This window comes from Vigna radiata, chromosome 8 (genome assembly GCF_000741045.1).
Source record: "Vigna radiata var. radiata cultivar VC1973A chromosome 8, Vradiata_ver6, whole genome shotgun sequence".
In the NCBI taxonomy this organism is placed as follows: Eukaryota; Viridiplantae; Streptophyta; class Magnoliopsida; order Fabales; family Fabaceae; genus Vigna; species Vigna radiata.
This window is the reverse complement of record NC_028358.1, coordinates 3221765-3243297: the sequence shown is the minus strand read 5'-3', so window position 1 is coordinate 3243297 and position 21533 is coordinate 3221765. Positions and strand designations below refer to the sequence as shown.

General features: G+C 31.2%; 2 protein-coding genes and 2 long non-coding RNA genes across 6 annotated transcripts in view; 2 read left to right on the top strand and 2 right to left on the bottom strand.

Annotated features, from left to right (window-relative positions):
* LOC106771733 lies at positions 1–1005 on the bottom strand. The gene is made up of 3 exons (XR_001376500.2): positions 504–1005; positions 216–300; positions 1–110 (listed from the first exon to the last, which is right to left on the bottom strand). It is a non-coding gene; the product is annotated as an uncharacterized LOC106771733 (long non-coding RNA).
* Positions 1–5359, top strand: part of LOC106771500 (ras-related protein RABA4d) — a 10245-nt gene extending 4886 nt beyond the window's left edge. Inside the window, exons 1-2 of the mRNA XM_014659015.2 lie at positions 2790–3285; positions 4538–5359. Coding sequence (XP_014514501.1) covers positions 3059–3285; positions 4538–4982 — 672 coding nt within the window. The 5' untranslated portion in view covers positions 2790–3058 and the 3' untranslated portion in view covers positions 4983–5359. Of the gene's footprint in view, positions 3286–4537 lie in introns of the transcript that reaches the window.
* Positions 5360–11673: 6314 nt separating this feature from the next.
* On the top strand, positions 11674–13411 carry LOC106770064 (cytochrome P450 93A3). The gene is made up of 2 exons (XM_014655889.2): positions 11674–12572; positions 12668–13411. Exons 1-2 carry the CDS (start codon positions 11736–11738, stop codon positions 13292–13294), a joined length of 1464 nt encoding a protein of 487 aa, XP_014511375.2. The 5' UTR covers positions 11674–11735; the 3' UTR covers positions 13295–13411.
* Positions 13412–17391: 3980 nt separating this feature from the next.
* Positions 17392–21533, bottom strand: part of LOC111242372 — a 14085-nt gene continuing 9943 nt past the window's right edge. The window contains exons 1-3 of one of the 3 annotated variants that reach the window (XR_002669318.1): positions 19152–19269; positions 18783–18916; positions 17392–18018 (exon numbers count right to left, since the gene is read on the bottom strand). This is a non-coding gene — a long non-coding RNA (uncharacterized LOC111242372). Of the gene's footprint in view, positions 18019–18782; positions 18917–19040; positions 19096–19151; positions 19270–21533 lie in introns of those variants that run through there. The other 2 variants (XR_002669317.1, XR_002669316.1) reach the window with 2 other exon arrangements.

The following is a 21533-nucleotide window of genomic DNA, read 5'->3' as shown; positions in this document are numbered from 1 at the left end:
TTCAGGAAATACAAGAGGAAAAGACTTTGATTCACCTCGATGAATTCCAATTATTGAATCAAGGAAACCTGGTAATACCTTGTCTCCATCCTCGGTATCAAAATTAAAGCCTGCATAACTAATATAAGTTTAGAGGGAAAATATGCATGATCTATTACAAAAACCAAAGACTTCCATCACTTATCCGTTATCATCCTTCGAGCACAACACCAGACCTTTACTTGAAGGAATATTTTTAACATTTGATTCATCTTGATCAATGGTTGTTGCTGAGATGTCAAGAACAGCAATATCACAAACCTGTACATAATTTTCGAAAAGGAAAAACCATAGTTCAAGGACTATATTTCTTAGATCAAATACTAGTGAATGAGAAATAGAGCTACCACACATTATACTGAAACCTGCTCATAATTTCCAGCGGTAATAACCCCTGGATCAAGTCATATATTAAAAATCAAAGTGTATGGGATACAATAGTTATCAAAATTTGAAGTGAATACCTCCAGCTTTAACAACATCAATGAGGTCATCCTTTAAGATGACAAGAATTGAACGAGGAATTGCCCCAATACCTAGCACCTGTGTACTTTCTTGAATTTTTATCTCCTGATAATCATGGCATACTATAGTGTTCTCAACATACTGAAANTTTGTGCCGGAANAGGGCTTNGAATTCTGATGTTATAAACACAAAATAACAAACATAAACAAAGGGAAAAAGATAGTGTGGCAATTTCTAAGTATACTAATATCAGATTTACAGAAAAAACAAACACATAAATTGAAAGGATATGAGTTCAAAAATCAAATTTAAGCTTTCAGAAAATTTCTAGAATTGAGAAAGTTGACATAGTCCTCAACTTGTTGCAAGAAAATTCACATGACACAAGCAAATTCTAATATGGCACTTTGCTTATCTTATATTTTAATATATGATAGCATATCTTATTATGTATTAATTTTTGGGTTATGAAATGGGAACAAAATTTGGAAAAGAATTGTGGACATAAAAAGAAAAATATCCTTTATATATAAGTATATATTATTTTAATTAGGAAAATAAATATAAATAATTTTTATAATTTTATTGTAAATAATTTTTATTTATTTTATAGGTAAAATTGGTAAAATAATTATTTTAGTGTAGAAACACTTTAATTTAAAGGGTAAATTTGGAAAATAAACGTGAACACAAAAAAGGTGAATATCAATTATAATAATTAGTTTTAAATTGTAATAATTAGTCTTTATTAACTAATTTTTGTATATTTACTTTCTCTTTATTTAATTTAATTATTAGTGTTAAATATCAATTATTATAATTGATATTAAATTGGTGGAGTTTATTCCATTTTAACTCTTTCCAATTAGGTTATAAATAAATTTGTATATTTATATTAGCTTTAAACCTTTTAGTTGTTCCTATTTATGTTGGTTGTTCCTATTTATGTTGGTTGTTCCTATTTTGATCCCCATTCTTTTAAACCTATAAGTTAATATCTCAACCAATTCAAAACATAGGATTTAATGATATAGTCATTGCACCATTCATAGTCACCTAACCAAATTATAATATTATACTCGATATTCTGATTCACTAAAGGAACACCACCATAGAATCTACACATGAGACCCCATAATTACATTAAATGCGTACTTTCATCCACAAACTTGATTCCACCTCAAATTCCAAATATTAATCACCCATATTTGTATTTATCCATACTAAGTGATATAATGTTCACAATCAATTACAACAAACATATATTTTCATATTGCATTATACTTATCAATCTCGATATATAAATATACATACATCATGTCTTTGTTTCACCAATTTTACAATTCATATTACTCCTACAGTAAAGTACATTTATCCTAAATTTTCATACTACTTTCTTAAGTACAAATACACAACAACTTAACAATATATGTATGAATTATTTTAGATTTTATAAAAAAAATTACAACTTCCACATAAATAAAAAAATATGTGCTCTTGCATTCAAATTAAAGATAATTGAATGAAGAATGCAATGAAAAATTAATAAACTAAATTAGATAAGTGTGAAAAAAGTTATATACTAAAAAAACAAAAGTAATCAACAAATTAAACTATTAACCAACATGAAAAATTGCTCTAATTACGATCTAATGTCTATTTGGTCAAAGTAAATAAAAATATGGCTAGGACCAACTATTAACATGTCTAAAAACTAATAGAATACTATATATAAGTATTTTAATAATTTAAATGAGAATGACGATAAAGATATGAATTGAATACAAGGATGATAATAATATATCATATTCGTTCTTTTAAAATTATATATATATATATATATATATATATATATATATATATATATATATATATATATAATATGCTTTATAGTATTATAGTATATATATATATATATATATATATATAATACAAACGATGCGAAACATTATAAGTCATCCTTTATTTTATGTAACTAAAAATTAGTGTCTCTTTCTTACTAATAATTATAATAAAACATATTGCATTTAAACAATATACTAAATTATGTATTAAAATACATTTTTTATCAATTAAAGAAATAAAAAAATGTAGTAAATTCTATTAAGACTAATATTTTTAAAGCTAAATTAAAAATATAATTAATGACTTATATATATATATATATATATATAAGTAAAATTATATATATAAAATTTTACATAACATCACGTTACAAAAACACTATTCATAAATACAAAAGTAAATAATTAAAAAAAAAGTTGTAATATATTAAAATAAAATTCTACTAATTCTCTCATTTCCTTACCCCAAACGGCCACCACCCCTTTTCTTCTTCCTCACGCCTCTTCTTCTGTCAACCCAACAACCAAAACGACCGCGTTTCCCTCCTTCTTCCTATCACCAACATGTGATGATCATGATGATCACGACGATCATGCCTTACCCCCTCCGCGATCCCAACAACAGCTTTTCGCAATGCTTCATCTAAACGACGTCGTCGCCAACGGCACCCTCCGTCTCGCGTAGCCATCACCGTCTCATTTCCGCGGGATGTCGAACCTGTACGGCGATTTCAACCACAAGATCGATTACGTCTTCAAAGTCGTGTTGATCGGTGACTCCGCCGTCGGCAAAACCCAGCTCCTCGCGCGCTTCGCCAGAAACCAATTCAGCGCCGATTCAAAAGCCACCATAGGCGTCGAGTTTCAGACCAAAACGCTCATCATCGATAACAAAACCGTCAAGGCTCAAATATGGGACACCGCTGGCCAAGAAAGGTCCATTCTCTTCTCCTTTCGCGTTTCGCTTTCCTTTGCCTGTCGTTTTGCTTCTCATAAATTCAATAACAATATTTAAGAAGAGGCCTTCCAAACGCACCTATAATCGTTCAAATCCTTCTGCTTCGTTGTACTGTTGAACAATCAATTTAGAAATTGCGTGTCGTTTTGCTTGCTGGAATGTCGTTTTCGTTTCTGTTGTTGTTTATTAATGTAATAACACGTTTCTTGTGTGGTTTAGATGATTTGCAGTATTGGAAATGATTTGAACTTTGCTAGAGATCAGTAGTTTATATAATTTCTGTCTTATCCCGAGTTTTCTCAAGTTTACTGAGTCACAAACTCATCAAACTCGAAGGTAGGAATTAAATGCATATTCACGTGATCATAGTGTATTTGAAAACAGCTGGAAAGTGTTGGAGCTAACTTGGTTTGTTTAATGGTCGAGTTGAATTGTTTTGGTTGTGGTTGAGTCTGGGAGGACCTTATAATGTAGGGGGAAGAGGACCAAGTGGAAAAGGAAAGGGAAGTGTGTTTGATGTTCATGCGGAAAATTTAGTTTTGATTGTTTTTAATTAGAGGATCTTGTGATCAAGATTTGCATTGTCGTTATTGAAAATTTATGTAATTTTGTTTGATTTTAGTTGGAATTTATAATAATATAGATGGTTATGAATGATAAGTTTGTTGAATTTTATAATAAACTAGGCCTAAACCCATGCATGGTAACCTACATAAAGGGAAAATAAACGAGAGAGGATGAAATTAAGTGGGTGTGTAGTAAATCAACAAGTGATATGCCAGTTAAAAAATAATGACGGTCGGATTTTTATATAATGATAGATTCCTTTAAAAGTCATAAAATGACTTCTGATCAGTTGACAGTTAAAAACTTATTTACATGTGCGTAAAAATTAAACTCATTTTATGTCTTATTTGGGTTTAGTTCTTGTAAAGTTTGGATCATTGGATGTTTAGTGAAGTGTGGAATCACTGTTGTTGATTGCGATAAAATATAAGGATGGGGTGCCAAATTATGAAATACGAAAAAAAATGCAGGTGGTGATTTCCTAAACAAGTTTGAGGCTGCTGAATTGTTGAGGTCGATGTTTCTGCGTCCAAGGTTATTCTAATTATGTTATATATATGCTCTTTGCTTTAGCTTGGTTTGCACCTTTGTCACAACTTGAATTGTTTTCTACTTTTTTTTTTTTGCAAATTAGCTTCTGAAATCTCTTTTTTCTTCTCTCAGGTACAGGGCAGTTACTAGTGCATATTATCGCGGTGCTGTTGGAGCAATGTTAGTTTATGACATGACTAAGCGTCAATCATTTGATAACATGGCAAAGTGGTTAGAGGAACTGAGAGGCCATGCAGACAAAAATATTGTTGTCATGCTAATTGGTAACAAATGTGATCTTGGAACTCTTAGAGCAGTGCCAACTGAAGATGCCGAGGAGTTTGCTCAAAGAGAGAACCTATTCTTTATGGAGACATCAGCACTTGAGTCCACTAATGTGGAAACTGCCTTTCTGACTATTCTAACTGAGATATACAGACTTATAAGCAAGAAAACACTAACTGCCAATGATGATGCTGATCCACTTGGCAGTTCAGGGCTTCTGAAGGGAACCAAGATAATTGTTCCCAACCAAGACATGAATGCTGGTGAAAGAAAGGGTGGCTGCTGTGGATAGTCTTAGGTTTCGCTTGTTTCCACTCTTCTTGGGAGCATATTGCTCCCCCGACTCCGCCTACACGTGGCGTTTGTAGAGAGGGCAGATACTTTTATTGGTCATCCAATCAGCAAAATGTAGTCTATATTTATTTATCACTATGCTTGTTGATCACAGGCATGCAGTTTTTCTGCTGTTTTAATCTTTTACAGCTTTAGGATTTCAATTTGTTAATACAAATCCCCGGTTTTGAAGGGATGGTTCAGTTCGGACAGAGGAATGCAAACTGTATAACTAGCTGGATGCAGTTGTTTTTGGCCAGTAGTTGAATTTTAGTATTAATGTTGTCTTTAATGTGAGATATTTATTAATTATAGGAGGGGATCAACTTACAGTAACTATAATTCTTGTGAAATTATATAAGCTTTGCAGTTACATTTTCATGTTTCGGTTGCTTACAAATCGCAGTAAAAGACAAAAGATGTGTAGTATATTTTTCTTTCTAAGTACTTTTGGTTTTTATCAGAATTACCTGCAAAGATCTTACAGAGATCAACGCAAAAAAGAGATCCTAAAGAAAGATGCTGCGGTTCTTGATTATTAGTAGGTGCAATGTTCTGTTTTCAGAATTTTTTTACAAATTGATCTGAGTGGTGATTTTGGTATGGATAAGAGATAATAAACATATAGATGAATGAGTAGTGATGAACATAGATAGGTTAAAACGAGTTGGATTAACCCATTTTATCATTCTATATGGATCTCAATATAAATAATATTTTGGAAACATTACTTCTAGTGATTAAAATAATATTGTGTGATTCACAAGATTTTGTTATTCTGAACTAGGATGGAAATCTAATACAAAATTTGTTCACAATTCTTGATATATCGCTTTGGTGAAATTTTACAATCCTAAAGTATGCTCTCCTTTATAAAATATAAAATTTATGCTTTAATCCATTTTGAGCATTCTTTTTCTGGGTTTTTTCATTGTTTTATCTTGGTCTGATGCTTCTTATGGGATGATTAATTTATATTTTGCCTTTTCTTATTAAAAACAGGGTTTAATATATGTTTTTGTTCGACTAAAAATTATGAAGTTCATTTGGTCTCTCCAGTATTATCTAAATCACGTGTTTTTCTTACGTAAAATTCGATCTGAATCACTTCAGGAACCAATAAGGGTACATTATTCAAATTATAATCGATTAAAATAGAACAATTTTCTTTTTTCTTTTTAAAAAAAAGACAAAAAACTTTATAAATTTTAGAGGGATTAACGCTTATTTTATCTTGAAAAATACTACATTCTACTATTTGAAGATTCTTTTGCATAATATTTAAGCAACGTCCGCTATAAACAAAAATGTAGAAAGAAGAAATATTACCCATATGCTGATGCTTTAATCAACATTCTAATTTTGTCCTCAAAATGTAATGTTATGAGATAATATTATATATGTATATAAAAAGATTAGGGAACTATGTGTTATGTCGAGTGTATTAATGGAAAGGTGAAAGTGTAAAAATGTGTCAAAAACCATTTTTACTATTTTTTAATAAACAGAACATAACCTTTTCTTTAATAAGATATATTAGTTTTATTTTTATTACTTCATGAAAAACAAAAATTAAGACAATAAATTTAGTTTATCATTTAAGATTTTTCTTGTAAGTGATTTTCTTAGTTTAAAAAAAAAAAAGAATTATTGTTTACTTTTTGAAGTTAGAGAGAAGATATTGTAATTTTTCCTTCTAACATTTTAATCCTTTTATAGAACACAGACTAGCTGTATTCATCCGAAGATGGTTAACTTCGAAAGATAATGTCTTTCCCAGCTAATACAAACAAAAATATTTTTAGTTAAAACTCAAAATATTTAAATTAGACATAAAAGGTATATAACCAGCTAATGAAAAGGAAACATTATTTTTCCACATTCCAAAACAAAAGTATAGTGTCACTCTCTCTTATAGAAAAAAGCAATTCAAATTTTAGTTTCGGATTACCCACTATTATTTTTAAGGGAAATTGGATATCGCTTGAGTTTTGGGGAACAAATTAAAAGAATCTAGATTGTAACTAGCCCAATTAGACTTTATTGACCATATAGAAATTTTATTATGGAATTTAAAATTAGAATCATTCTTTCTCTACCCCAAACTTTTGTCATGCACTCTCGCATTTTGGAATGGATCTCTTTACCCATTTTTCTTTTATATTTGTCACCATTGTAATTTTTTTTTTCTTTTATTGATAAATGTTAGTTATTAGTATTTTGTTAGTGAAAATAATTGAATCTACAATATTTCTTCCTCTCCCTTCTAAACTCATCAAACTAATCTTGTAACTTTCAAGTGTTAGTGAGAAAATTGAACTCATAATCCCTTTTACCTTTTGGTGACCTCCTCGTTAAGTTAGGATGATTCAAATCATGAAGATGACTCCATTAAAGTGAGTTCGTGGAAACAAGATTGTATTGTGGGGAATGCTCTCAGTTTGGAGTGTTTGATGGTCATATGATGGTGTTTGAGTTCTTAAGAGAGATTACGTCAACTCTAAAAGAAGATGACTAAAGAAAACAACATAGAATGCTCTAATCATGACTTTTAGAGAAAAGTATGATGACACAATAATTTGGCAGCATAACAATACTAATATCAAAATGAATTTACATGGGGAGACATCTTTATTTATAGGCTAAGATGTCTTTAAATTTTTAAAAGAAAAACCCTATAAACCTTAACTTGACTAGCTTGGGAACCAAGGCAAAATTCCTCTCCATTAAGAGGAGAACATGGGGCCACTATCATGGAAGAACATCTCAATTCCTAGAATGACACATGACCATTACTTATGGGAAATCCTCTCATTAGTAGCATGACATATGACCACTCTCTTTAAATGTAGGACACCTCTCTCTCTTGCTCTCCAAGCTAGGATAAAACTTTGACACATGTGATCAACTCTCAATATACATCCCAGTTGGGTTAACCATGGGTATTGACCCAAATTGACAAAAACCTACACTATTTGACTCGTTACACAAGGCCCAAAAAGGAAATCCTATACTACTTAACCTATAATACAAGGTTCAAACTATTCCTAGTCTACTATATGTGCTCCAAGATGACCTAAGAGAATAAAAGCTTGACTTCACCTTTCACATATGACTTTATCTCTTCTTGAATGTGTTCAACCATACTTCTTATAATTAGTCTTTTGATTACGAGCCTGTCATCATCCCATCCAACTTTATCACTAAGCCACCTTATAACTCCTTATTATTACTCCTTTGTTGGTGGCTCACACTCTATAATCCTCACTTATAATGATATACTTATATGTGATAAGTGTTTATGATGTAGTTTATATTTATGACATTTTTATTTATGAATCTTATTGTGATAAAGAATAATTGCTACAATGTATTGTTTATGAAAGAGAACTCACATTATTTTCGATACAAATTTCTAATAAAATTAGTCATAAAAAATGTTATGTTTTTTTTATCCTTATTAAAAATGTTTGTATTGGGGAAAATATAAGGAAAATACAAATATGATTCTTATAGATCTCGTGTTAGGATTAGGAGAATAGGAAGATTGTTTAGTTTAAATGGAAAAAAAGTTCCATGCTAAATGAAGAAGGTGAATTTGGAGTAAGAGACTTAAGGATTTTTAATATAGTTTTATTATAAAAGTGAAAGTGGAATTACTACACTATAACATTGCTTAAGCATACAACATTATTTTCAAAAATTTGGATTACAATAGTTGAAAAACAAAGAAAACATAATTTTGGTGTTGTGTTTGGGAAGCTATGGTTTAGAACACATGAAAGCAAAGAAACAATATCATTTTTTGGTTAGACAAGATAGATATAAATGATATTTTTCTTAACTCAAGTAAATGTTTGAATCTAATTATTAAACAAAATTTTGATTGTTTAAGTTTTGGATTTCTTTTTAGATTGTTTAGTAGTATAATCACTACAAACACGTAATAATATAATTTTGTGATATTTTAGGATATTTTTTGTATTTCAAGTGTAGTTTTATTGTAAAAACAAGTTTGTTTAAAAAAAAAAACAAGTTGGACATCGATTAGTGCAAAGTCCGACATCAATTAACGTTTGTTAGAGCACAATTGGATGGCAATTTTGTTCCAGTGGCTCACTCTAGGATTTTCTTGCTCAGTGAGATAGAGGCACGGTCAAAGTATAGGTCTGACGTCAATTTTAACATCTGTCCACGTGTCATTCGACGTCAATTGACGTGATGTCTTCCAATATGGCATCAAGGTGAGGTTGGACGTTGAATGTTCAAAATAATTAACGTCAAAGTCTTTTTTGTAGTGAAAAATGCATAAAATTCATATGTTAAAAACTGAGAGAGAAAGAATAAAATTTTCTAGGTGAACTAGATTGTTAAGAGGAGACACATAAAGAATAAGTGGTAGAATGATAAAAAAAATTTCTACACATAAATTCAAAATAGACAACAACAAATACAAATTAGGGGATCGATATATTAAAAGGAATTTTGTTAATCACTAATCCATGCATGTACAAGCATATACAAACAAAAGTATCCAAGACAAACTTTTAGTATGACAAATGCAGGCGTAAAAGCATATCTCAATAGGAATTAAAAATAGGTGCAAAAGCTAAAATTAAAAGATCGATCTAGATTTATAAGACATGCCATACACAAAATATATTTCTTCTATTTATAATGTAAGGAAAAAGAAGTACGACAATCTAGTATAGGACCACCCTCGTATTTTCATTCAACAAGAAACCAACAAGGTACAAATTAGAAAATGTACGATTTTAATATTTTAGCTCATTCATATTGTATTATAATTTATAGGACCACTCACGTATATTAATTTAGCAACAAAAATCAAGAAGGAAGAAATTAGAAAATACACGGATTCTAATATTTACCTTATCGAAAGTGAATATTATATAAATTTTGATATTTTGATAACTATTTTTAATAATATTTTAACAATAAAATTCGTATTATTATTTTATTGATATATTTGAATTTATGTTTAAAAATATATTTAAAATAAAGTAATTATAAACTATCATATAAACCTTTTCAAAAAGTTATAAAAAAAAATTATTAAAAGAAGTTTTTCCTATTATATATATTAACTGCATAGATCACTTTCATGCTATTATATTTAATCTTATCGCATACAATGTTGATTTGATGTGTGAACCACTTAGATTTTATTTGACAAACTTTCCTAGAAGAATATCATTATTTTTTGCATGGTGTGTTCTAGGAATAACTTGTTAGGTTAAAATATGCTTCCCCACAAAAGAAAAATACAAAGGTTCATGTGTAACGAAAACAGATTATTATTATATACATTTTGTCTGACGCAACTGAAATTTTAAAGTTATTTAATAAATAATTATTGATTTTTTTTTAAATATGCGGATAGATATACGTAGATACTTATAATTTAAAAAAAAAAATTAAACTTTTAAATAAAAATAAAATATAAAATATAATATAATTTAAATTAAATATAAATTAAAATTTAATTTTAATTAAATTTAGTTAATAAAATATAAATTAAATTTAACTTAATTAATTTTAAGTATTAACAAATAAAAAATATTTACTATAACATTCAATCTATTTATAAATAGATATTAAATATTCATTATCCATTACTTGTTAAACTGCTCCAGTATATTGCTTGATTCAAACACAGTTAATGGTTAGAAGACTTTCAATTTTATATATAAATAAAAAAATATGAAATATTAATATTGATACTAACTACAAAATACCATTTTTATATGAGTATAGCCAATATGTTTAATCATTTTTTTTTACTGGACAATACTTCTCCAAACTCTATCATATATTGAATATTATATTTTAAAAGTTAGGAAAGACAATATACGATAAGGTGAATGAAAATATTATTATTATTGTTCTTAGTTTTAAAATGAAAATTCATCTATATTATTGTCTCATCAAATTTTTATTTCGTTTTCGTTTTCATCATCTACATATGTGAGTCCGGTCTGATTACTATTTTCCATATTAATAAAATAATTTTTTTTACACAAAACTAAATATCAAATCAAAGTAAAGGTAATATTATCAAAAGTTTAATTTGAAAATGGTACACATTCTCTTTTATTCAATGTCAAATATAAAAAACAATTATATAAATATCGAATTAAGTACCAAATAATAATTGAATTAAAGTTAAAAAATTGTAGAAAGAAAATAAATGCGATCAAATGTGTTGATTTTGGGGAAATTGATAATTGCATTCTTTGAAAAAATCATACAAAAAAAATATGATCAAGATTATAGAAAAAAAACAAAACTTGAAGATTTGAATGAACTCAGTAAATATCGAAGAAATTGAATCGTTGATGTAAAATAGAATTTTGATAACAATAAAAGTTTTTCAAATAAAATAAAACTAAAAAACAGAGGGAACAAAGAAGATAAACTTGTTATTTTACCCCATATACTAAAGTTTACGCAATGAAACACTTAACATTGAATAAACATTCCTATATAAAAAATAATAATAAATAAAAATATTAAAAATAACTTTTTATGATTTTGATGATTTGGTGGGCAGCTAGCATATAAGAATGATAAACTTAGCTGTGTTGTTCATAATAGAAACTGTTTTCCAATATTCATGGCTGGTTTTGGTGAGTATTTTGTGTGGCTATCCTCAGTATTCTTGTTACATGTAATCCTGACAAAGTTTCGAATGAGGCAACGGCGGCCACGACTACCACCAAGTCCTACAGCCCTCCCTGTATTAGGACACCTCCACCTCCTCAGCAACCTCCCTCACCAAGCATTTCACACCATCTCATCACGCTATGGCCCTTTGGTCTACCTCTTCCTTGGTTCCAACCCTTGTGTTCTTGTTTCATCGCCTGAAATGGCAAGTCAGTGCCTCAAAACCAACGAATCATGCTTCCTAAACCGACCCAAAAGAACAAATATGGACTACATCACATACGGTTCTTCAGATTTTGTGCAGGCACCCTATGGACCTTATTGGAGGTTCATGAAAAGGCTTTGCATGACTGAACTCCTCGGAAGCCGCATGCTTCACCAGCACCTTCCCATTAGAGCTGAGGAGACAAGGCTGTTCTTGAACACCATCATGCAAAAGGCTGCTTTGAGAGAGGAGGTCAACATAAGCAAGGAGCTAGCCATGCTCACAAATAACATAATCACAAGAATGGCTTTGAGAAGAAGGTGTTGTGATGTTGAAGGTGAAGGGCACCAGTTGATTGAGCTGGTGAAAGAGATGACTGAGCTTTGTGGGAAGTTCAACTTGGGAGACATGTTGTGGTTTGTTAGGAAGTTGGATTTGCAGGGGTTTGGTAAAAAGCTTGAGAGAGTTAGAAGTAGGTATGATGCCATAATGGAGAAGATCATAAAGGAACACGAAGATGCAAGAAGAAAGAAGAAGGAAAAAGGTGGTGATGGAGATGAAACAGTGAAGGATTTACTTGATATTCTTCTTGATATCTATGCTGATGAACATTCAGAGATTAGATTAACAAGAGAAAATATCAAGGCCTTCATATTGGTAATTAGAAGTCCCTTTCAGGAAAAAAAAAATGCTTAGTTTCTACACTTTATAAAGTAAACTTACAATAAGATTTTTGGTTATGTAATTTGCAGAATATGTTTGGTGCTGGAACTGAGACATCAGCCGTTACAATAGAGTGGGCTTTAGCTGAGCTAATAAACCATGGAGACATGATGGTAAAAGCAAGGGAAGAGATTGAATCAGTGGTTGGTAAGAAGAGATTGGTGGAGGAATCAGATATTCCTAACCTTCCTTATGTTCAGTCCATAGTGAAGGAAACAATGAGGCTTCACCCCACAGGACCTTTGATAGGGAGGCAATCCACTGAAGATTGTAAAGTTAAAGGGTATGAGATTCCAGCAAAAACCACTGTGTTTGTGAATGTATGGGCCATTGGTAGAGATCCAAAGTACTGGGAAAACCCACTCGAGTTCAAGCCAGAGAGGTTCCTTGATGAAGAGGGAAAAAGCCCTTTGGATTTGAAGGGGCAGCATTTTGAACTTTTGTCATTTGGAGCTGGGAAAAGAAGCTGCCCTGGTGCTTCACTGGCTTTGCAGATCGTTCCCACAACACTGGCTGGAATGATTCAGTGTTTTGAATGGAAGGTTGGTGAAGATGGGAAAGGAGTTGTTGACATGGAAGAAGGACCTGGAATGGCACTTCCTAGGGCACATCCCTTGCTATGTCTTCCAGTTGTTAGGTTTTCCTCCTTTCTTTAAGGGTATGTATGTTAAGATCAACTTTCTTCTAAGCCCTTGCACCGAAAAGAACATGAGCATAATATATGATATTATTGGAATGTCCTTTTAACATTTTCTTAAGTAATGTTGGCATGATTGAGTGTGTTATTATATATGTATGATATGTTTGTTATTTTCCTGTATGAAATGTTTGATTTGGAATGATGGAACAACTCTACATAGAAGAATGATAGCAATAATACATACACTAGAGGACGGGAACATCAAATATCACATACATTATGCCATGGACCACCAATAACTAAATATTAATTAAAGTAGCTATTTATAAGATTAGTACAACTTCAAAAAGAATAAACTTATAAACACTTTTGAATTGCCAACCATATTTATTTTTTAATTATGTTTTTTAGTTGAGGTACTTCGTTGTGGTTATTAGTAGCCATGAAGTGATTTCACCAACCCACGACTAATTAACTTATAATAAGTTTAACTTCCAATATTTCATAACAAAGATTATAAAATGACTTTTAAATCTAATTCAATTCTATAAAATCGACTTATAAAATAAAGTTTGCATTCACTTATATATTATAAATTGATTTTATCTTTAAATGATGTGCACTTCCAACAATAAAAAATAAATAAAAATTGTGTCATATATTAGTTAATCAATCAATTTTAATTATAATCCGCCAATAATTTTGGATTTTTCCGATGAAGGAGATAAAAGATTTATGTATTTTATGCACTGATAAGGTAAATCTTTGATTTCTAAAACCTAAATACTCAACTGTTATAATTTGGTCCTTTTGCTTGAAGTTCATTTTTATATGTCATTTAACTTGTTCTATCTTTTTTGTTGGCTTCAAGTGCGCCCCGTGTGAGCTGTGTCCAAGAAATCTTTATACTTTGTGTTGATCTTAACCCTTATGGAAACATTGAATTATGGTTGTTTTATTTTTAAGTTTCTATGTTTTTCATACTCTGTACCAATGTTTTAGACTCTCTTCGTTTAGAGGGATTTTACTCTCCAAAAAAATTAATAAAGACGAATTGACCATTTAAATTTTGTTCGTTTTTATGCATTTACATCTTTCTTTAAATTATGAATAATATATAATTTGAACTGATATTTAAGATTAAAACTTATTTTTATCCTTTTATAATTTTAACTTTCAGAATGCATAGAATAAAGCACTGTAATCAATATATATTTGAATTCAGAATTTTGGTTTTGTTAATATCAATAATATTGGAATGGTAATAATTATAAATAATAAAATAATAATTTCGAATTTTGACATTTCAACTTTTAATTTTAATTGTTTATATTTTGATATTTTCTATGTTTTAAATAGTATCTAAGCAAAATATTTTTTTTATTAGCTATAAACTATGTTTAGAAAAATAAATTTTAAATACTACTATTTAACTTTACTTAAATATAATTTTTTTAAAATCAATTTTTGTAATAAATATGTTATTAATAAATATCATTTATATTACTTTTACTACTAAAAATATTTTAATAATTTTTATTTTTTATTAATTAAAACATTTTTTATCTCTCATATCAATTAAATCTTACATAAATTTTATTTATAAATTCATTTTCTAACACTTTTAAATCTTTTTAAAAAATATAAGACTTAATTTATTCTCAAATTATTTCATACTATTTCCTCTTTTTCAAATTCATCTTCAAATTTATATTTCCATATAAACACATAGCCTGTTGTTTCCTAATCTTATTGGGTGTTGCTCCCTACACCTCCACTTATGCTTCCTGCACCTCCTCATTCGCCATTTTGCCCTTCAGTAAATTTAATCTTTAACTTTTAAACTTTTAGAATTAAATGAAATGTGAATATTCCTCAACGGATGTGAATATTCGTTTAAGGTAAAAACGAATGTGAATATCCGTTTAGGTAAAAGAAAACGGATCATGACATTCCTTTAAGGTATCTTTAGTGTACAGTCACCACCATCTCATCGGTTACGTTTTCTTCTTAATCTCGATCCACGCCAAGTTTGAACTCTACCTCTCAGACTTCAAGGCACTCTTAACTCTGCGAAAGGGTTCCGTCGTGGCCTCGCCGGCGTCGCGGCATCTTTCGCTGCCTCCAGCCTTTCCATCCTCCTCTTCCTCCCCACGCACGTGTGCTTCACAAGCCTCCGCTGCGCCGCGCCGTCCCGGGACTATCTCTGCGGGTGGAAGCCGCTACTCCGGCTCGCGGCGCCGAGCTACGTCTCTGTTTGCCTAGAGTGGTGGTGGTACGAGATCATGATAGTTTTGTGTGGGCTTTTGGTTAACCCCACTTCAACCGTTGCCTCGGGTATACTCATTCAAACAACTTCCTTTATTTACATTTTCCCCTCTTCGTTGAGTTTTGCCGAGAGAAAGAGTTAAAATGAGAGTTGGGGGATGGGGTCGGGGAAGCAACGTCGACGCCGCCGACAACGATGGCAGAGGTATTGTGGCGCATAAGTTGGAGAAGGTGCTGAGGGAGGAGCGTGGGAAGGTGTAACCATCGGGGAGGAGGCGGAGGTGGGCGAGAGAGGCGACAAGGGGCGACGTGGAAACGGAGCGTGTCGGTGTAAGTGGAGGCGGTCTGAGTCATGTCGAAAGCGAAGAGGGATGCGTCTGTGGGAGTGAAGAAGGTGAAGGCCTGTGAGGTGGCGTTGTTGTCATTTTGGTGAAAGAGAATATTCATTTGGAGATCAGTTGCAGAGGTCGTAGCCTCTGGCCTTGCACCAACCAGGGAGGTAGGGGGGTGGGGGCAGGAGGCTTGTGGCTAAGTGAAACAAAAAGGGTATTAGGGTTTTAAAAGTTAAAAGGTAAAATAAGTAAAAAGTAAAAGTAAAAAAGGATAAGTTTGGAATTTAAGAAATATCGAGGAGGTGGTGCAAGAAAATGGGGAGGTGGAAGGAGTACCTCTCAATCTTATTTCTTGGGTTGAATAAAGGTTTTGAGCTTGTTTTTTTGGGCGTTGATCCCTCCACCCCACATATTTGGTCCTCCACCTCCCCATTCCAATCTTATCTCTTCTTATACTCTTATTTTTTTATATTCCTATTATACCCTTAATTAAAATTTAAAATTTATTTTATAAGTTGATTTTAATTTCAATCTCCTATTATACAAAACTTATTTTTTCTCATGTTGATCCCTCCACCCCCACACGTATCTGCTCTTTCTCTCTCTCCCGTTATTGTTTTTTTTGAATTCTTTGTGCTCCCTCAATGTGAGGCTCTCTCTCCTTATTGTTTTTTTTTTAATTCTTTGTGCTTCCTCACCGTGAGGAATTGGGTAAAGGAAAGGTGCAATTGTGCATATTTCGTCTCCGTGATTGAAAAAAAAACGTGCGCGGCGAAGAGGTATGTAATCCACTTTTCCTCAACCCTCAAAACTGATTGACCATAATTCAATGGATGTCAACATCTGTTTTAGCTGAAACGAATGAATGTCGACATCCGTTTCACCTAAAACGGATGTTGACATCCGTTGAATTATGGTCAATCAGTTTTAAGGGTTTAGATATATATAAATAATTTTTAAATTTTTTTAATTTAAGATGAATATATAAATATTCGAAGAGTGTTGTGTCGTCTTCCTGTGATAGACTGATGCAGTCGATCCTAATAGTAGGCACAAGGGAAAGCTTGAGACAGAAAGTTTGCTACAATCAAAGGGTGTTAATTGGACTTCAATAAGGCCAGTTTACATCTATGGACCCTTGAACTACAACCCTGTTGAAGAGTGCTTCTTCTGGTCGCCCAATTCCCATCCCTAGCTCTGGAATACAAATAACACAACTTGGTCATGTTAAGGTTTGGAATTATGTTATGTTACTGTTTTAGCTTATCATATTCATTTTTCTAAAAGAGTTTTACGGTTATGTTAAGGTTTTAATGATAATTATTTTATTTAATAAAATAATTTTAATTTAGATATAATTAAATAACATATTATAAAATAACACTAAATTAAATTTAAATACTCTATAAATTAATTAAAAATACAATAAACTAATAAATAAAAAAAATTAAACTAATAAAAAGTTTGTCGATATTTAAAATTTAATTACTCATAAAATACAATTAAACTAATAAATTAAAAGTTAAAATTTAATTACTTATAAAATAAACTAAAAACTTAAAAAAAAAAAAAATAGGTCCTAAACAGATGTCGAAATCCGTCGACGGATGTGCGACATCCGATTTAAGCCTGGACGTCTTCTTCCTCCTATCCACCCAGAAACATCAACAGAAACGAAACAGAAAATCGCAATCGGGCACATCAGAAATCAACACAATCTTAAACCCTATATTACATACATTTTCAAAGGAAGCAGAAATCAACACAACCTATATCATGTTGAAAGAAAGAAATTAACATCTCGTAGACCAAGAGGCATAAACGAAACTACGAAACAAAAACCACCGCGTTGCACCGCTGCACACACCCGTCGCACCGCCGCACACCAAAACTTAAAAGCACAGGAAGATGAGAGTGGGAGAGTTGGAATTTTGGAAAATGGAAAAAAAAATAAGAAAAGGTTATTTTTGTAATTAAAGAAAAAAAATGGGAGGTGTAGGTTTGAAATGGGGAGGTGAAGGGATGAATGCCCAATAAATATACACCAAGCACTAGTTAAGTACACTAAGATCAGGGCATCTTTTATTTGAATAACCGAGGAAGAACTTCATGAACACTAATGTCCAAAACCTCTGGATCCCTGAAAATATCAAACAATATAGTTATAATTTGTTAATCTCTAACAGTAGTAGGGGCTTGACCTATTAAAAGTTACAATTTAAAAATAAGAACTTAAAATAAGGATGAAATTTTGAGGAAAATGGCAACGCGCTTATGATATAAAATAGTTTTGTGTTGTCATCCAATAACNAATTCTTATAGACTTGTTTGGACAAACTTCTCCATAAGCACTTTTCAACGAGAAAAATAAGAAAAAAATGAAAAGAATTTTACCATAAGTTAGAATTAGCTTATGCACAAGTTTAAAATGAGAATTAGAGAAGCCATATGAGACAACTTGTACAGATTAACCTATGCATAAGCAAATTTTAGCTTATGAAGACTCATTTCATTTTTAAACATAAAAGTTACTCTGAAGTTGAAATTTATTTGACAGAAGTCAAAACTTTTAAATCTAGCCTTTTTGAGCTCCTTTCAAGGCTTTCTCCGTTATAAAAGATAGCCTTTTAAAGTTCTTTTTATTGAAATTTTGCTTNGGTCAACTTCTTTTGAGGGGAACAGAAGCCTAAAATAAGCCCAGTCAAACACTACCAACCTAGTGGATAGGAAGTAGTAAAAATAGGAAAAGAGAATAAAGTTGAGAAGAAACAATTANCATAAGCATATATATCCTCGTACTTCCCAAAAAGAACACTTGATACTTGCAATATAACTCTCATATAGATTGTTACAAAACTTATATTCACGTAAATAAGTGTATGCAAGAGATAATAGGAGAGAAACCTGCACAATGTCTGTCCCTTTTCATTTGAACTGGCTATGAAAAAGAGCTTTCGCAGAGAGGGTGACTCAAACTGCACAAAGAAACCGTCACTGTGTGCATGTTTCCACTTTCTTGATCCTTGGCCCTTCCAGACCTGCANGAATAGAATAGAATTAATAGATTCTGCAGTCATTTAGAATTCGCNANTCTAAAATACACACGGAATTGAGGTTGTAGGCTGATCTGTCAGAAAATGAACATTGACTAGATAGATTTACATGTTAAAAAAGTATGACATTAACATGTATTTGGCCAATTAATACACCAGTACAGCCCCAAAAAGAATTGTGTGGAGAGGAAGGCTCTGAGACAAATTTAAAGAGAAACACCTAAAAAAGTCCTTCGTGTAAAGGACCACATAAGAACTTAGATTTTGCAAAAAAGAAAATGGTATCATAAGGTCGATGTAGTCAGAATCCCACCACGAACCTCTAATTTTGTATTAACCTGAACAGCCCAAAAGGAGAGATTGAAAAAAAAAAAAAAATAAAGGGAGAGGATATGGGATGGAAAGGCAAGTATAAAGCTAGTCACTAGCTGATAACTTACATGCAGGATTCCATGTGAACGTTAAACTATAATAAGAAATAGTATTGAAAATGAAGTGATAAGCAAAAAGAAGAAGCACATCTTTGAAGGGAAGCCTCATTTTGTCTTATACCCGTTTTGTCTTTTTAAAACACACACCCTTGATGAGTCACTACATCATCATTATTGATGTAATGAGCTCGTCAGTGAACAAAAACCATTTTTCCTATTGAGACTATGTTAGGATATATAGTGATATAATAGATGGGCTTAGGAGTTAAGGGAGTGGAGGAGTCAGTTGTAAAAGGGGAAGGGGTCAAATTGGATATAAATAGAGTTGTAAAAGGGGAAGGGGTCAAAGTGGATATAAATAGAGTTCTTTTACTGTGTAAGGGGATATCTGAGTATTTTGTGATTGAGTCAAGCATATTGTTTGCAGAGTGGGGTTATGCCCTCATCCAGGGAGGTTATGCTCCCATTGTAAAATAGTTTTCTTTCACGGTGAATAATATTGAAACTCATTCTTTCCCCAATATTTCTATCTTTTTGATTGAGTTCTTGTTAGGTTCCAAACCCAGGAACCTAACAATTGGTTCGACCTGCCGGATCAAAGTGGGGTGAAGGATCAAGCATCTGCCGTTTTCCAGAAGCTACCGATTCGAGACAAGGCCGTTTCCAGAAGCTGTCGGCTGTAATATATATAGTGAAGATAATGAAATTAAAGAGATTTTGAATGAACTTTTTTCGGAAGGTGAATACGTCAATGACTCAACTCTTTACAAAAGTAAATCGTTTAATAATTAGTGTTTTTTTAGTTGGGGCTAGTGCAGAGATGACAGAGAAAATGTTTGAGTGAGAGAGATGAAGGAGAAAGGGTTGAGAGGAATGAAGGAGGTGAGTAAGGGTTTGGAGTTTCTTTTTTTACTTTTGAGAATGAAAATTATTAAAATAAGACAAGTGTTTCTGATTTTTTTCAATTGGGGCTAGAATAGGGATGACAGAGAAAAGGTTGGAGTGAAAGAGATGATGAAAGAGAAATGACTGAGAGGAATGAGAGAGGTGGGTAAGGGTTTGGGGTTTCTTTTTTTATTTGTTTAATTTTGAGAATGAAAATTATTAAAATACCCTTAACCTTAAAACTTATAATTTATGATATATAAGGGTATTTTTGTCTATTGAAACCCGGTACACATTGCTAAAATGTACACATTGCTAAAAATATTATAATTACAAACTATTAATTGAGAGACACTATGTCATCATAATTAAAAATTAGTTATCTTCTAAACAAATATCTCATTTGTTTAAGAATCAGAGTTTTTTTTTGTTGGATCCAAATTCTTTCGGAGTATGCTCACTTGAAAGAGATGATTTGAGAAAGAATGAATGAATTAATTTGAGCGGATTTGAGAATAAGTTGTTCTTTTAAAGAAATTTGAAGATGATTAAGAGTAAATTTAGAAATAAAGTTTGTGAAAGTTTGTATAGAATTTGGCCAATAGTTATAAAAAAAATGTTTTAATAGATATAAATTAAAGATTATCAAAATGTCCTTAGTGATTAAAGTAATATAAAATGATATTTATTAATAACATATTTATTAAAAAAAATTAAATAATAAAAAAAAATTAAAATTAATTAAAATAAAATTTTATTTAAATAAAGTCAAATTAAGATTTAAAAAAATGAAATAAAAATGGGCGTTGACCGAATGGAGCCTCCAAAAACAGAAAAAACAATTAGATAACACAATACTATTCTGCAATAAAAAAAAAACAAAAAAACAAAATGTGTGAATCCTTTCTGGAACATAAATGAGCAATTATTTATATATAAAATTGATTTATATATCAAGTATCCTTATATCAAAGTTAATTTTTTATTTCAGGTATATGTCTGGGGTCAGTAACAAGTTGGGGCATTCTGATGATTATGGATTCATTGATCCCCAATCAATTCATGAACCAAATGATTTTGATCAGATCAACAACAATCTGATAAGAAGTTTTGCAAGCGGCAAGAAAATATACTTTTTGCCTTATATATCCGGGTAAGTGAACTTTGTTAACATAATAAATTTTCATATGTGATTTTAATATATAATAGTTAAGTTATTATGAATTTTAGGCGCCATTGGCAGCTTCTTGTTATGTCTATGCAAGAGAACTATGCTTTGTGGTTCT